The following is a 17,866-nucleotide window of genomic DNA, read 5'->3' as shown; positions in this document are numbered from 1 at the left end:
GTTTGGATGAAAGGAAATCGGCCTAATTTTTCCTTTTCTAAGAGGCCCAGCTGAGCCTATGAAACAGTGACAGAGTTGCCGGTGTTTAATGGAAGGTTCAAAGCAGTGACCCATCTGAAAGTAATCTCCTCACTACTGATGATGGAGAGGGGTGTGTGTGTGTGTGTGTGTGTGTGTGTACACATGTGTCTGCCTCCAAATCAGAAAAGAATTATTTGTCCACTGTAGCTAGAAAACCTATAAAAATGGAAAATAAATATATCTAGGATGATTTAACAATGAAAAAAACCTGTTCATATTGAGGCCATTAGAACTATTAGCAACAAAGAATGATTGACAGTTATTTATTTTCTGAAATCATTGTCTTAATTAATGATGGAAGGGGAAGAATGGATTGGTTTATCTTATGAGCAAAGATTTGGTCATAAACATGATATGGAGAAAAGAATTCTGGATTCTGAGACACAAGACCCTGTTTCTGCCATTTACTACTTGTGTAACCTTAGATAAATGGATAAAAACTTACCATTTCAAGCCTCAGTTTCCTCATCTATAAAATGAAAGAGTTGAACTGAATGAAATCTAGATGTAAATTAAGTAAATTATAGCTATGATCCATAATATGTTAAAAGTGAGATAATGATAAATGTGTTTAATAAACAATAAGGCTCAATAGTGTGATATGGTAGCTGAAAGAATTGATTTGACCTCTGGTTACATTTGACCTTGGGCTCTGGAATAATGGAAGCGATAATCCTATTCCATTTTGCCACATCTGCACTATTGTACTCAGTTCTGGTTATCACATTTTAGGAATGACATTGATAAACAAGAAAATGCCCAGAAAAAGGCAACCAGGATAATGAAAGATTTTAACTTCATGCCATTTGAGAATTATATGAAAGAAATGGGGAGACTTAACCCAGAAAAGAGAAGACTGAGTGGAGGGGATAAAAAAAAAAAAAAACTAAAGTAATGGATGGAAGCTGTCAAGAGGCAGATTTAGGCCAGATGTCAGGAATCATGAATTAATAATTAGAGTAATAGGTTCTCCATCTTTGGAGGTATTGAAACAGGCTGGGTGATAACTTGTCTGGTATGTTGCAAAGGGGATTTTTTTCACGTATGATTGGACTAAATGATCACTAATCTCCTTTCTGATGCCAAAATGATAGGCAGTGAACTTGTGATTTCATTGATATAAGGCAACTCTTGGGTGAGGAAACCATCTCTACTAATGTAAGTCAGTACTTTCTCTTTTACTTATGGTATTAGAGAGTTGACTAGAAGGGTTACTGATTTGTCAGTCACTTTCCAGGGTCATACAACCATTATGTGTCAGAGGCATAAACTGAATCTAGGTCTTTTTTTGGCTTCAAAATCAGTCTTAGACACTTATTAGCTGTGTGACCCTGGCCAAGTCACTTAACTCTGTTTGCCTCAGTTTCCTCATCTATAAAATGAAGTGGAGAAGGAAATAGTAAACTACTTCTGTATCTTTGCCAAGAAAACTCTAAATGGGGTCCTGAAGAGTCCAATAAGGCTGAAAGGACTGAGCAACAAAAATCAGTTTACTTCATAGAATCAATCATAAGACCAAAGATTTAAATGTTAAAGGACATTTAGTCCAATATTCTTACTTTGTAGAAGAACCTGAGCTTCAAGAAAGTTGTGACTTGCTCAAGACTTGCAGAACCAGGGTTGGAGGAACAAAGTTCTTTTATTTTAACTGTTCAAAGACTAGTATCTTTATCCCTCAGATGAGGGGGTTAAGATTAGACAATAACAGAGCTATAAGGGGTTTTAGAGATCATTTATATCTATTTAAATTTTTATTGATGTCATTTGTTCTTGCATCACTTCTCATTTCAGAATACAGTTATCCCTTCCACATTGTGGGGGCTAGAAGTGCATTGATTTGGAAAATCCAATTTTTGTCTTGCCCTTCATAACAGAGAAGGTCTGAATTATTGTGATATTAAAAGATAAAATATGTTGATATTATATATCAATTTTATGCATTTCTGATTTTCTAAACTTTTTCTGTGTCTTCTGTTGGCTTTAACATGTTGTCTGTGACTTCCACAAAACTCCCCCAAATTCCCATTTAATTTATTGCACCAACCTGTGATATAGTGAAACCAAGATAGAGAAAGTCATTATATGGAATGGATAATTGAACATGTTTTTTTCTCCTTCCCCATTCAGTGAGCTATCCTTTGTAAAACAAACAAACAAACAAAAAATTGGAGGAAAGGGAAAAAGTTCAGCAAAATGAATACACACAAAACTATATATATATATATCTGTTTCACACCCATAGGTCCCCACATCTCCCAAAATGGGAAAGGTGTAGTTTCTTAATCTCATCTTTTGAATCAACCTTGTAGACTAGATAATATTAAGTTCTCTTACAGATGTAACTTCTATTTATCCTTTTCTCCTGGAAAAGGAGGCCATATGGCTCAGTGGGAAAATGATCGACACAGGGCTGGATTCAAACTCTTAGTCTACTATTTATTACCTGACAGCCAGCAAGTCACAACCTCCTTAAACCTTAAATCTTATTTGTAAAATAGGATGTTAGAATAGTGGACCCTTGAGTTTCCTTACAGTTCTAAATCTATGGTCTTACAATGTCATTATAACAAGCTGGTCTTCCAAATCCATGTCCAAAACTATTTCTATTTCTGTCTCTTAAAGGTCTTCTTGACACCGACCTCCACACAAGTACAATGTTACAATAGGTCTTTTCAATCTTTAAAAAAGGATTATTGTATTATTTTATTACTTGAAAGCTTCATTTGAGAAAGACTTTAGCTTTGGAGAACTGAACTGTGATCTCCCTATTTCTCATACTTTAATCTTGAACGGACCTCAGCATTAAGGACGCCTTGGGGGTGAGCTGAGAAGCATAGGGGAGAAGAAGAAAGAAGTCAGGCAAGATAGCCTGAGAAGTGGAAGATGACTGAATGTGTGTAAGTCAAGAGAAAAGAGGAGATATCCTTTTTTTGTCTTGATCATTTTGGAACATGATTGTGAAGTGATTGCATATTGGACTCTGAAAGTCTTTTTAAAAAATCCTATCAGCTGACCAGAGCTAACGTCTTCTGTCTTTCTCTTGTTAGGAATGAGTGATTAAAGGTACTAAGAAGTGAAATGTAGGTGTCAATTTGACAGGTTGAAGAAGGAGACAAATGCGAAATGCCAGAGGACCACTTGTAAAGTTTCCTAAGTGACTGGCTTTGAGGTGTTTTTTATGGTACTTTTAGTGTTATTTTTAAATAAGAGAGGAAGCATTTCTAAAAGGGTCAAAAGGTGATAGGTTTTTCTTTTGTTGCCCAAATTAATCACTGGCATGCTGCAAAATACCTGTTTTTTTTATTGTACTTGGTTCCAGGTATAGTCCCAGGACAGTAAGATCCTCCCTCTTTAGGATTTCACAGTATGGAAGTGGTGCTTCTGGCAGAGGGTATCAATGAGAAGGTAGCCTGGCCAGAGCAGGCCAATGAGAGTTAGAAAGGAGAGGAGCTGGCCAGGCATGATGGTGCTGAGTGAGCTGCCCCAGTCTAAGTGGAAATAGAAGCCTTCTGACTGGGGCAGTGGGCTGACAGTGGGGAGTGGGGCGAGGTGGGGGAAAAGGGGAGCTAGGTACCTTGAATGCTTTTGATTATATGATACTTAAGGCTTCCCTACGCATTTCTTGGTTGCTACTTCAGACACTATGAATACCTCTGTCTGGATATTTAGTTTCTTTTTAGCTTACTTCACTTTGTTTTCCCTTTATGTATTCTATGTTTAAGTCAAAACAGACTAACTGTCCCCCAAGCTCAGCATGTCATATTCTGCCTTTAACCAGGCTGCTCCTCTCTGCCTGGAATGAACTCTCTTTATCTTCACCTTTCAGAATCTCATTGCCTTTCAGGTATCCTCTGATTCCTTCTTTACCTGCCAGTTGAAAGTAGGAATTAACTTCTAATATTTCTATAGCACTTTGTCTGAATCCTTCCTTTGCCTCAATCAATCATTTATTAAAGATGGACTAGTCACTGCCGTTAAATCCGAGGGATAAAAAAACCCCCAGAAGTGTCTTCTTCCCTGCTCTCTAAAGAGTTTACATTCTAATGTAGAATGGGGATAGATAATGCATATAATTAAGGATTGACTCCCCACCTCCCTGAGCTTATTCTTCAACTTCCAGTTGCTCTGGTGGGCTAGGTCCCCACAGGAAAGCTGAGAACTACTCCTTTATGGTTATAGCAAAAGCTCTGAGAGAGTAAGGTTTCTAGTAACGTTGCTCATGAGGCCCCACTGGTATGAGGCCCCATTGATTAGAGGCCATCCTTAATTAGCTTTTAGAAGATGGGTATTCATATTTACTAAGCAGGTATAGCAAAAAGAGTTGGTATGGAAACATCCTTCCCCCCCCCCCAAAAAAAAAAAAACTACAGGCAACATTCCCTATGTATATGCTAGATTTTTGGGGAGAGTGCACTCTTACTTAGGGATCATTTGTAGCCAAAGGATAAACTCATTGCTTCTGTTTACTGGAAGTACCTTCCTCCCTTTATAGAAAGCCCATGAAGTTTTCCTTAGATATAGTTCTCTGCTGGACCAAAGAGCAAACACCGGTACCCTAATAGAATTCTCATATGGCCTTTCTTTCATGTTTCCAGTTTGCCCTTAGCCCCTTATGTCAGATGAGGATAGTGCTATGAATTCTGATGGAAATTCCAGATTTTCTAATCTTTAGAAATTCACAATCATCACAAGGACAAGGTTTGAGGGGAAAAACTTGATCTCCTTCTTACCCCTCATCCCCAAAGCAATAACTTCTCAATAATTTGTTATCATTGAATTTGATGATTATCCAATTCACTGCAATGTATTGTGAGATTTTAAAAATTGATTTGTTGTGTTATACATGACGTTTATCTGAGTCTTTCAGCCAATCACAAGTCATATGGCTATCATCTATCCTAATCCAAAGATCAAAGCACTTCTCTGCTCCCAAATTTATCAAGAACTTATTCACAACTAATTAACACCTTTGATTAGTTGTTCAATTTAGCTGTCTGGGCCTCCTGTGGTTACATTAATTAAGGGGAAAATGAGAGTACCCCTTCTCCATGCATAAGTCAATAAAAATATAGAATGAATACAAAATATAGAATAGAAAAGAACCTTAGAGATTGTCCACTCCAACCAATTCATTTTAAAGATGGGGAAATTGAGTGGCTAGTGAAAGAGTCAGGTTTTTAACTCTTTTGCTTCTGTGTATGTGCTGTTTCCCCCAAGCAGAACATAAGCTCCTTGAGAGTGTTGGTTATTTTGTTGTTTGGTAGCTTTTCAGTTGTGTCCAATAATTCATGACCCCATTTAGCTTTTCTTGGCAAAGATGGTTTACTATTTCCTTTTTTTACTTCATTTTGTTGTTGAGGAAACTGAGATAAACATCAAGTGTTAAGTACTTTGCCTGGGATCACACAGCTAATATTGAAGGCCAGGTTTCAACTTAGGAAGATGAGTTGTCCTGTCTCTAGACCTGGTACTCCATTCACTGTACCACCTAGTTGTCCAATAGGTAATTATGTCCATAGATGGCTATGCTTAATATAAGTTTAGATTTTCTTCAATGTTTAACACATAGTAGGTGCTTAATAGATGTTTACTAAATGGTGGATGCATCCTTGTAAATAAGAAAACCACTAGGTTGGAAGTAAAGGGCTTCTCAGAGTCTTAACCTAGAAATGTGCTGGACTAAATTTGAGTCCAGGCAATCAAGAAACCAATCAGCAATCATGCTTTTGTGTTTCTGAGTAGGTAGATGAATAGCACATAAAATTAATCAAATATGCAGTTAACATTCTTTCTTATAACTTTCTCCCAGAATGTTTATCTTGAGAAGACTTACAATAGTGTTTATGCAATATTTTTTTGTTTAAAAACTTTTTTGGCTTGTTTTTTTCCCTCAGTTCTTAGGAAAATGTTATGAGTGTATCCAGATACACATATAAAAGTACTTACCAAGGAACATTTCAATAACAGATGCCTTCATAGCGAGAACAGCAATTCCCATAAATATCAGAATGGCACCCTGGAGAGGAAGAAACAATAACACCATAACATTTCAGCCAGAAGTTCTGAATTTCAGCTCGCTTAATGATAGAGAATCAGCTATATCACTCTACATTGTCCTCTGGAGCCCCAGGATCCCAAGTTGTGCCCTCCTGTACGTGTCATACTGAGATAACAGATGGCCTGTGTTTCTGGCATACACAGTAGCTATCCTAGGCTAGACATGCCAACTGGAGCCATCAGCCTCTTTGCCACTTCTTTTGGGTTCTTGTCTTTTACTTGGACCAAACAATGAGACAGTGGAAAAAAAACCCAGTCTCAGCAAAATGCCAGACCAAGTTTGGAAATAAGCCAGTCAGATGCTGTGTTTATTTCTGAGAGCATCTTAGGGTTTTATCCTGAGAGTTGCCAGCATTGGGGGACTGTTGGTCTGCAAATGCATTAGCTGGGTGAACTCTGCAGGGGTCTGTCATGCTTTTCCCAGTGGTTGGTCCTCAAAGCTCTGAGCTAAGGATTCTTTGAACCTTTGACACTTCTTACTTATGCCATATCTATACTTATATAAGAGCAGATGGCTTGATGCAAAGGTTAGTATTAGGAAGACCTAGATTCACATTCTGCCTCTGACACTTACTACTTACTAGAGATAGAGTAGACAAATCAGGGAATCAGCCTCTTAATTTGTAAAATGAGAGAATTCTGACCCTGAAGTGCTATGATTTATTTTGTTTTATACTGAATTGTTGCTTTTTATAGTATAAAAACAATAACAATTAGTCTAAGGAACAAGACTAAACCAAACAAAACAAGCTACTTTGCTAAACTTTAAGCTTTAGTCCCTGAAGAAGGCTAGTAACCATCAATTAAATAATGACTAGTTAATAGGCTTCAGTCTCAAAGTATACATGATGCCATTAAAATCTATCTTGGGATCCAGTGTAATACAGGGAGAGCTGTGATGTGCTTTGTAAAAAATTTAATTGTGATGTATTTCTCATGTGCCTTCATTAATCTAAGAAATTAGTGTTTACATATTTAGTAGAACTTAATAGTTCCAACTTGCCTTTGAAGTAAATACTATAGGCTCAATTCTCCCCTATCCTGGCACCCTTCTTCCCCTAATCTACTTCTGCTGATGAGCATAGTAAGTATCTTTGCCTTTTTGATGATATTATCCTTTTCTCTAGCAAATGGAATTTTGAAGCAAAAGAAAAATATATATAATGTAGAAACACACACATATATATATGTATATACATATTACATAGAGATTAAGACAGAAACACAGAGAGATAGAAACATAGAGAAAGAAACACAGAGAGACAGAAAGAGAGAGACAGAGACAGAGAGATACAGAGATACACACACAGAGACAGAGACAGAGAGGGAGACAGAGAGAGAGAGACTGAGAGACAGAGAGAGACAGAAACAGACAGAGACACACAGAGACACACACACAGAGACAGAGACAGAGAGAGACAGAGAGACAGAGAGAGAAGGAAAGGAAAGAAGGGAAAAGGATGGAGAAAGAGAAAGAGGGAGGGAGGGAGAGAAAAAATGTTTCCTTTGGAAAGGTTTAAAGAAACCTTAAGTGGCCCAGTTGCAAGTCCTGCCTAAAACCTTTGGTATTTCAGGATGTGACTAGGAAATGAAATTTGATTTTTCATGTGGTAGATGGACACATAAAAACAAGTAGGATTCCAGTAAAATTTCTAAGCCCTGAGGAGATAACATCAGTATTCTGAGTCATCAGTGATGGAAACTGACCAGACCCATTGTGCTTGCTGCAAGAATGTTTGCAGGACTCTGTCTCATTATAGCTACTGTTTAATTAGTTTGTTTCTTTGCATACCCAAGTGAAATGGAAACACACCCTTCAAAACATGTGAAAAATTCCCATTCTTATCCATTTTCAAGGTCAGCAAGCAGGTCAGCCAACCATAGCTGGTAAACATCTATGGCCAAAGCAGAATGGGTTGTCTTAGGTCATGGGGTATAGAAGTATAAAGAGAAATTTTTTGACCTGAAAGCAAAGCAAAACTGTTTTGAGTATATGTATGTCAGTGTAGAAGGGTGCTGGCAACAGTCCCTCAGAAGACAAGACTGACCACATTTACATGGGGCTCTTGTCTCTACAAGGGCATGAGGAGAGAACAAAAATTAGATAAAGGGAAGTGTCTCAAAATTCTAGGGAGTCCAGCACAGACTGGCAGATGATCTTGAGGTGAAGTATGAGGACTGTGATCATTGTGGGAGATAGCCTACTTCCCCCAGGAGGAAGTTCCTCCTACTCCCCCCAGATATTGGTGCCCATTTTCTTCATGATAATTTCAGCTGATAATGGTTCTTTCCTCACAGAGGTTTTCAAGTGGAGAGTGATTGACTCCTTATTACTTATATTGAGAGGGAATTCTTGTTTAGGTACCAGTTGAATGAGATGAGTGTTGGTGCCCCTGTTAACTGGGATTCTCTGACTCTATAAAATACCACAAAATTAATAGGTGGAGCACAAGTTGTACTACTAAGTTAATTTTGATTTAAAAAAAAAAAAGGAAGGCAGATTTTCAAACTAGTATATCCCAAAGAGGCAAATTCATTCTTAGAGTGACTTTAGCTTTTGTTACACAATTTTGTAAGCAACAACTAAATATTTTGGGTAAAAGAGAAAGAAATAGAATGCATTGTAACAATAAATATTTACTGAGAACCTATTATGTTTAAGGCATTATAATGTTATTTGGTGGGTAAAGGTATGCCAAGTGGAATTTATAACATTTTTGGGAATGTGATGGCTAACACAGTGATTTTATTTTATTTATTTTTTTGCTCAGCACAAGATTATTTTTTTGTTGAGAGGAATCATAGCATATTATTGAAGAATAAGAAGACTCATGCATGTACAAGTGATTAAAAGTATATGTATAATACCATTTAGGGGGAGACTTAAATGCAGTCATACATGTAAGTTCCATAAAACTCATGGCACATTTGAAGGATACACTGGAACAAACACCATTTGAAAATTATAGCTCTAATACTTAACATTTTAATGACAGGAGAACTTATCCTCTTATACAAGTCATCATCTCTCTATGTCTCAGAAGATGAGATTTAAGTTCCTGTGACTAAAAAGAAAATTCTCATTTGGTAACAGAATTCTGTTGCTGAGTCTTGTTTGAATTTAGCTAGGCTAGTCCTTGGATGATATACATATAAACCATGGCTAGGTCAGTGTTTGAATCTTGTCCAGCTCGGTAGGACTTTCTAGAGCTTTTGTTTTATTGAAATAGCCTTGAAGATTCTCTGCTCGCTATCATCCTATGTTGAGATTCTGAGTAGCATTTTAGTGGAGGAAGACAAGCAGAGATAGAAAAAATACTAACAATATAAGCTAGGAGGAAGTAGAATGTGAGCTCAACCTTGCAGAATGGTTAGAAGGACTAGAGAGGGCATTATATATGGAAGCAAGAAATGTAATGAAATAGGAAAGTACAAGATATCTTCAGAGGATGGTGAATTTATCAGTTCTGTTTTTTGCAGAGAGTTCATGTTTGATGAGCAGTCAGAGATGAAGGTAGATTAATAGGTTGAGTCTAAATTGTAGAGGTTCTTTAATAGCAAGTTAAGAAGTTTGTGCCTCATTATGTAGGCAATAGGAAAGTATTGAAGGTTCATGGGGAGATAAGAAGGGTAATATGGTTAAAGTAGTAAAAACAACTTCTAAGGTCGGTTGGGAATCAAAGTGTAGGTTGTGAAGACACTGGAGCAAAGGAGTTGTTAGGAGGATGTAACAGATCAAATAAGAAGTCACTAAGACAGGAATTAGAGTGGTGGTAATGGGAAAAGAAAGGAAGGGACTTATGTAAGATGTGAAGAAGAATTAACATAATTACATTCTTTCATGAATTATTATTATTGTTTCATTTGCTTTGTTTCTAAAGCAAGGTTATAAACTTCTGGAGGGCAAGAACCATATTCTATGGTTGTGTTTTTTTTTATTGCCCCACATCATGCTGAATACCCACAACACAAGCTTGTTTTTCAACTGAACTGATATTCTGAGGATAACTATCATAAAAGCAATCATTTGTATCTTACAAATGACAAGTGGGTAGTGGAGCCCAGAACTATCCAGCAGTATTGGGAGAGATGGAAGAAAACATAAGGGAGACATACTAGTGGCCAACTTTGATGCTTTTGACAGAATAGCTATAAAGTTGCTTCTGGTGCCCACTGCTGGCATTTGGTCCAGCCAAGTTAAGCAGCTTACTGCTATGCTTCTTTCCCTTTTGAGATACTGAAAGCTCATAGTCAGCATTGTCTAGGGGAAATATGAAACCTTTGATTGATGAGGGATTGACTTAAGTTTCTGTGGCTGACTGGAGGGACTACTTCAGGCCATTGCTGATGGCATATCACCAATCTTTGTCTTTTCTTTTTCTCTTTCTCCTTTCTACTCACACAGTTACTACCTTTTCCAGACCCTTATCACCTTTTGCCTAGATTATTGCAATAGTCACCTAATTAGTTTTCATGTTCCAATTTTCTCACCACTCCTGTTTATCTTACATTATATTGCAAAAGTAATTTTCATTAAACATACTCCAAAAATCTAACTCCCAAACTCGACTAATGCTTGTGATTTTCTATTGCCTTAAGAATAGAATACTAACTTTGATTAGTTTTTTAAAACCTTATACAACCTAAGTCTATACTATCTTTTCCAGACTCATTGGATATTACTCCTCCTCTTATACTCTGTAATTCAATAAAACCAGCCTTTTTTTGTTCTTCACATCATTTCCCATTTCCATGCTTTTGTATTAGTTATCCTTGGTTATCCTTGCTCCATGTAATATATTCCCTTATTTCCTCTGCCTCATAGAATCCCCACTTTTTTTGAGCTGTAGCTCAGGTTTAGCCCAGTACTTTTTTAAAATAGCTTTTTATTGACAGAAAATATGCATGGGTAATTTTTCAACATTGTCCCTTGCAATCACTTTTGTTCCAACTTTTCCCTTCCTTCCCTCCATCCCTTCCCCTAAATGGCAGGCAGTGTCATACATGTTAAACATGTTAAGGTATATTTTAAATACAATATATATGTACATATTTGTACAGTTCTCTTGTTGCACAAGAAAAATTGGATTCAGAAGGTAAAAATAACCTGGGAAGAAAAACAAAAATGCAAGCAGTCCACATTCATTTCCCAGTGTTTTTTTTTCTGGGTGTAGCTGGTTCTGTTCATCACTGATCAATTGGAACTGAAGTGGATATTCTCATTGCCGAAGATAGCCACTTCTATCAGAATTTATCCTCATATGGTATTGTTGTGGAAGTGTATAATGATCCTGGTTCTGCTCATTTCACTCAGCATCAGTTCATGTAAGTCTCTCCAAGTCTCTCTGTATTCATCCTGCTGGTCATTTCTTACAGAACAATAATAGTCCATAACATTCATATATCACAATTTATTCAGCCATTCTCCAAATGATGGGCATCCATTCAGTTTCCAGTTTCTTGCTACTACAAAAAGGGCTGCCACAAACATTTTTATGCATGTGGGTCTCTTTCCCTCCTTTCATATCTCTTTGGGATATAATCCCAGTGGTAACACTGCTAGATCAAAGGCTATGCACAGTTTGATAACTCTGTGAGCATACTTCCAAATTGCTCTCCAGAATGGTTGGATCTGTTCACAGCTCCACCAACAATGCACTAGTGTCTCAGTTTTTCTGCATCCCTTCCAACATGCATCATTATCTTTTCCTGTCATCTTAGCCAGTCTGACAGGTGTGTAGTGGTATCTCAGAGTTGCCTTAATTTGCATTCTCTGATCAATAGTGATTTGGAACACCCTTTCATATGAGTTTCAATTTCATCATCTGAAAATTGTCTTTTCATATCCTTTGACCATTTATCAATTGGAGAATGGCTTGATTTCTTACAAATTAGAGTCAATTCTCTATATATTTTGGAAATGAGGCCTTTATTAGAACCTTTAACTGTAAAAATGTTTTCCCAGTTTATTACTTCCCTTCTAATTTTGTTTGCATTACTTTTGTTTAGTACTTTAAAAACAAAAAACAAAAAACTAACAATTGAGTCAGGAAATGAGAAATATACTAATAGCATGATGCATGATAAGGATGCAAAAAAGGAAGGAAGACAAAGGAAAAATAAAAGAAAGAAAAAAGAGCATCAATAAAACATTAAAATACAAAGAAGATAAAAATAATTTTGGAAGGGGACATAAACAAGGCATTTTGTTACTACCATGTAAAACTTAATATGTACTTCAAACTATTAAAGCTAAAAATTACACTAAGACTTTTGGGACATTCTGTGGAATACATGAAGAGAAGTAATGTGAAATCAGTCTGGAAATATAGATTGTCGCCCAACTGTGAAAGACTTTAAATGCCAAATAGACAAATGTGTATGCTTGCAATATGGATTCTAAAGATTGTTGTAGGGGTAAGGGCTTTATAAAGCTTTGATTATTATATCAATTGCAGAAATGTGTGCTGCTTAAGAGGAACGGAATTCCTTCTAATTGGGTAGGTGAGGGGGAAAAATCAGAGAAAGAAAGAGAATTCAATTGGAGTAGATGGGTTTGGAGGAAATTAGTTCCAGGTACAAGTGAAGGAGGATGTGAAAAAATGTAATGATAGGAGAAGGCAGGATGAGCCTAGGGACCTTGAATAGTCCAATTTGGCTGGGATATAATATATTCAAAGTTGGGCACCATGAAATAAACCTATAAATTTAAGTTGAAGAAAGATTATGGAGGGTCATTGATGCCAGACTGAAGAATTTGTATTTAATTTTGAATACAATGGGCAATTACCAGGGAAGGTTTTTGGTTTGGAAAAAATTACATTGTCAGGTTGGGAAAATTACATGATCAGACTTACACATTAAGAAGGATTTAGCAAGAGGCTAGATAGAGGGATATAAGAAAGAGGATGACACTCACAAGAGTGGCTCAGATTTCAAGCCTAGACTGATTGGGACAGTACTAGTGCCATCATTAAAAATAGAGAAGTAAGGAGAAAGGGCAGACTTTAGTGCTGGAAGATAATGAATACATAGCATCACAGATTTCACAGCTGAAGGAGACCTTAAAGGCCATGTGGCATAATACCCTTATTTTACAGATAAGGAAACTGAGGCAAAGAGTGGTTTAGTAACTTGATCAAAGTCACACAAAAGGCAGAGGTAGGATATAAATTCAAATAGTCTGGATTCAGTATGTTATGTTCCCTCAGATATGCCAAGTTTAAGTTGTCATTTAGATGGAGATGCCCAAAAGGCAGCTGAAAATGCAGGACTGAACCTCAGACATATTAGGAGTTTTTTCCCCCCAAGATTAATTTCTAGCCACCATTTACAGCTAGGAAGTTTTTGTACTCCCTGGTTCATCTGATCTGTAGGGCATGTTTTCTTCCTCTCAGGTTGCTCCATGCCATGCTATCTTTAGCTTTGTCATAAAAACCAAAGCCAAGGGAGAGACCTTTTGTGTGCATTTCTCAGGCCATCACTTTGCATTTTGCTAACAGACTGACATATGGTAATGCTTACCAGATCCACAAAGGCTTCTGACCCATAGTGATGCTTTGGAATATTGCACATGGTAATTACATCTCTGAAGTGGTAGTTCAGCTCTTCCATTGCCGTTGGGGGAAAATACTAGTTAGTAGGGATGGCCTCTAAATGGGCTCAAGAGAACTGCTTTCAAGAGTTATTTATCTTCTATAATGGTAGGTGACAGGAAAGATATACATTAGGGAAAACACTTGGTTAGAAAGTCATAGAATGGGCCATGATCTCATCTTAGTCTCTGGTCATTTTATGGGATTTACCAGTTTTCTGTAATCATTGAAGCTGAAAATTAAGATGCCTCTTACATCTAAAATTACCTACTGTGTGTGATACTCTCTGATTTCTTTTTTCTAGATGTCATGGGATTTCTGATTGTCAAAGTAGCTAGATATCACAAATGTGATTTTATTAATTTGTTTCAGCTAATCTATAATCACCAGGATCAAAAATGGCCTCTAATTTTGCTTTTGTCTTAAATTCTAAAGTACACGAGTAAGCCTGGTCTGTCATCTGGTCTGTTATTGAATTCCATTGCTACCCATCTTTGCCTGTCCTCTGGAAGCTGAGAATATCGGAAAGATTATTTGTGTATTCTGTCCCCCCAGGTGTTGAATGACAAATACTTTTTCCCAGACTAGAACACTGAATCAAGTTGAATAGTTCTATGCTTTTTCTATGTGATTGGAGAGAAAAGCACTCTGGGTCAGAGGACCTCAGTTCAAACCTTACTTTTATGGTACAGTGTTATTTGAGTGAATCATTTAACTTATCCCGACACTCAATTTTTATATCTATAAAATGACTGGATTGCATAACATGGCATCTTAGTTTTCTTCTATACCCATATTTTATTATTATTTTTATCAGAACCTAGGATTTAGTCAAGATAAAGGACATCCTGGTGAACCTTCTATTAATAAAGATGATAATCTCTTCTGGAATATATGGTTTGATAAATAATTTTCCCAATGTTGCACAGTCAGTATATTTCAGAGGGAAACCTCAAATCTAGGTCATCTTGATGTCAGGCTACTTACCTACTATGACATGCTTCCTCTTAGATGAAATTTAATAGGGTTAAATGTAAAGTCTTACACTTGAGTTCAAAAAATCAACTTTACCAAGCAGAAAATGGGAAAGGCATGGCTAGGTTAAAGTTTACTTTAAAAAGGACTGAAGATTTTATTGGTGTGATAGTTCAATATGTCAAATGTTCAATGTGGAAAACACAAAAGCAAATGTGATCTTAGAGTCTAGATCCAGGCATGAGAAGCATGTATTCTTCTGTGATCAGAGCACATTTGTAGTACCGTGTTTATTCAAGATTATGTTTTAGGAATGACATTGGTAGGCTAGGAAGACGTAAGTGTTGGGTAAACAAGATGGGATGGTGATGAGCCTGGCTCAAGATAATATCCTTTGAAGGTTGAAGGAAATGGAGATGTTTAATTTTAGGTGAGATATGACAGCTGTATTTAAATATTTGGAGACCTGGAATATGGAAGAGGAATTCTATTTTTCTGTTTGGCTTTCAGATGGCAGGATTAGGAGTCATGGGTAGAGTATAGAGGTCAATTTAGGCTTGAAATAAAGATAAAAATTCCTGGTAATCAGTATATTAAATAGAATGGATTGTCTAGAGAGACAATGGGTTTCCCTTCACTGGAAGTCTTTAAGAAGAAGATAGCTAATTGGTTGTTATAAATGCTGGAGAATGAATTTTGGATTAGATGACCTCCAAAGACCTTTCAAATTCTGAAATTCAGTGATTCTGACCCATAAAATCATTTTCTGGCCCTCTTAGCAGACCCCCATCATAGAAGACAAAAGAGTCTAGTTTTTGGGTCTTCCAACTTTCTTCAAGCTACCAAAAATAGGAATACTATCTCCACTGAGGTTATGTAGTTGTGGAAATGGAGCTGCCAAAATTTCATTTTGATACTTTAATAATTCCTTCACATTCTCAATGAAGGTGTTCATCTTATCAATAACAACTCCTTCACTGTGACACAACCTGGGAAATTCATGTTCATGCTCTTCTGTAAATGCTTCATAGAGAATCTGGCCCATATGCAGGGGACAACTTTGGGGAACAAGGTAGCACTCACTTCTCCATCCATTTTTTTTTTTTGTCTTACTCTTGTTATATAACTGACTCACCTTCTTTTCTGTCAAATGTATCTTTGATTTTTTTCCCCCTTGTACTTATTTCATAGTACTCATTATACTTATATGCTTCAACCAATGATCTATATTCAAATCTTTCCTTTATCCTTTACTATTTTTATAAGCCTGGGCAATTTGCTTAATCGGGTCTGTTTTCTTATTGGTGTGAAGGTATTGATTCTGGATAGTAATTTGAAATTATGCTAACCAAGTAACTAAAATATCTATCTTTACTCTCTAGTTCAGAGATTCTATTTCTAGGCACATATCTTGAAGAGGTAAATAATAAAAAGAAAGGGCCTTAAAAGCAAGGGGCACTATGGTGGAGAAAAGCAAAGAAATGCAAATAAAATAGTTATCTATTGATTGATAAATGACAAAACAAGTTGTGATACATGGATATAATGGATTATTGTAAGAAATGATAAATATGGTGGATCAGAGAAGCATGGGAAAACATGAACTGATGCAAAGCAAGGTAACCAAGAAAATAATAAATAACTGTGATTAAATAATGAAAATGGAAATATCATGCTTGGTTCCAAGAAAGAAATATAAGAACTCACCTCTCTCCTTTCTTTGCTGAGATGGGGAAGGAGTGTCTAAAGGATATGGGATTTATAAAGCACCACATGTTAATCTGACTTTATTAATGTGTTGGTTTTGCTGAACACCCATACCATCTCTCACTTCTTAAGTAACTTTCATTTAATTGGTCATTGGTTCTGCTAATGATTTTGCCTTTGGTTTGTAGTCTGTACAATGAGTTGTATCCCTTTGATCCTCTCTTCAGGGTCACCTTCCAAATGCCATGAAGTAAACTATGGAATATTGCAGTTCATATTTGACTTTATTAAGGTGCTGGTTTTGTTTAACTGGCTATTTTGACTTTTTTTTTAAAAATTCTTTGTTATAAGATATGACTTTTGCCTAAAACATGACCTCATGCTAAATAAAGTGAGTGGAACCAAAAGAACATTGTCCACAGTGGCAACAAGATTATGTGAAAATCAGCTCTGATGGACTTGGCTCTTTTCAACAATGAGGTGATTCAGGCCAGTTCCAATGAAATTGTGATGGAAAGAGCCATCTGCATCCAGAAAGAGGACCATGGGGACTGAATGTGGACCACAATATAGCATTTGTTCTTTTTGTTGTTCTTTGCTTGCTTTTTTTTTTTTTTCTCATTTTTCCTTTTTGATATGATTTTTCTTACGCAGCATGATAAATGTGGAAATCTGTATAAAAGAATTGCATATGTTTACCATATATTGAATTGCTTGCTATCTAGGGGAGGAAGTGGGGGAAGGGAGGGAGAAAAACTTGAAACATAGGGTTTTGCAAGAGTTAATATTGAAAACTATCTTTGCATGTATTTTGAAAATAAAAAGCTATTTAAAAAAGAACCTAAAAAAGATATGACTTTTGAGGAGAAAAGAAGGTATGGATACACTGGGAAATGTGAGTGATTTAAAAAAGACAACAATAATAATTTTTTTAAATGAAAGGGTTAGATGATATCAGAGATTCTTAACCATTTTTTTATATCATGGACCCTTTGTTAGTGTGGTCAAGCCTATGGGCCCCTGTCAGAATAGTGTTTTTGAATAATTGAAAGTAATATTAAGTTGAAAGTTAATGGAACTAAGAGATGGAGTTTTTCCCCCTCCTCCAAAGTTTCTGAAATTTTATCTCTGATCTTCAAGGTCTCTTTAAACTCTAAAACTATCATCCAAGTTCCCTAAATTAAAGAAAAATGAGACAGGACTATATTAAGGTGAAAAAGCCTTACTAACAAATGTTCATAGAGACCACTCATACCATCTCTTACTCTTAGTGACTTTAATTTAGTTGGTTCTTAGTTCTGCTAATGATTTTGTCTTAGGTTTGTAACTTGGACAATTTTCTTTGGTCCTTTGGTCCTCTCTTCAGAGTTACTGCTGGGCAATCGCCATGCAATAATTTCTTCCCTCCAATATTTGCTTCCATACATGGAGCACTAAATGTTAAAATCTGC

General features: G+C 36.4%; 1 protein-coding gene across 3 annotated transcripts in view; it reads right to left on the bottom strand.

Annotated features, from left to right (window-relative positions):
- The window catches only part of VIT (vitrin), a 149,313-nt gene that overhangs the window by 123,197 nt on the left and 8,250 nt on the right, over window positions 1–17,866 (bottom strand). For all 3 annotated transcript variants that reach the window (XM_031951265.1, XM_031951266.1, XM_031951267.1), the window contains one exon: window positions 6,028–6,097. In XM_031951265.1, the coding sequence (XP_031807125.1) occupies window positions 6,028–6,079 (52 nt within the window). In that variant the 5' untranslated portion in view covers window positions 6,080–6,097. The remainder of the gene's footprint in view (window positions 1–6,027; window positions 6,098–17,866) is intronic.

This window comes from Sarcophilus harrisii, chromosome 2 (assembly GCF_902635505.1).
Source record: "Sarcophilus harrisii chromosome 2, mSarHar1.11, whole genome shotgun sequence".
Taxonomy (NCBI): Eukaryota; Metazoa; Chordata; class Mammalia; order Dasyuromorphia; family Dasyuridae; genus Sarcophilus; species Sarcophilus harrisii.
This window is presented reverse-complemented; position numbering and strand designations above follow the sequence as displayed.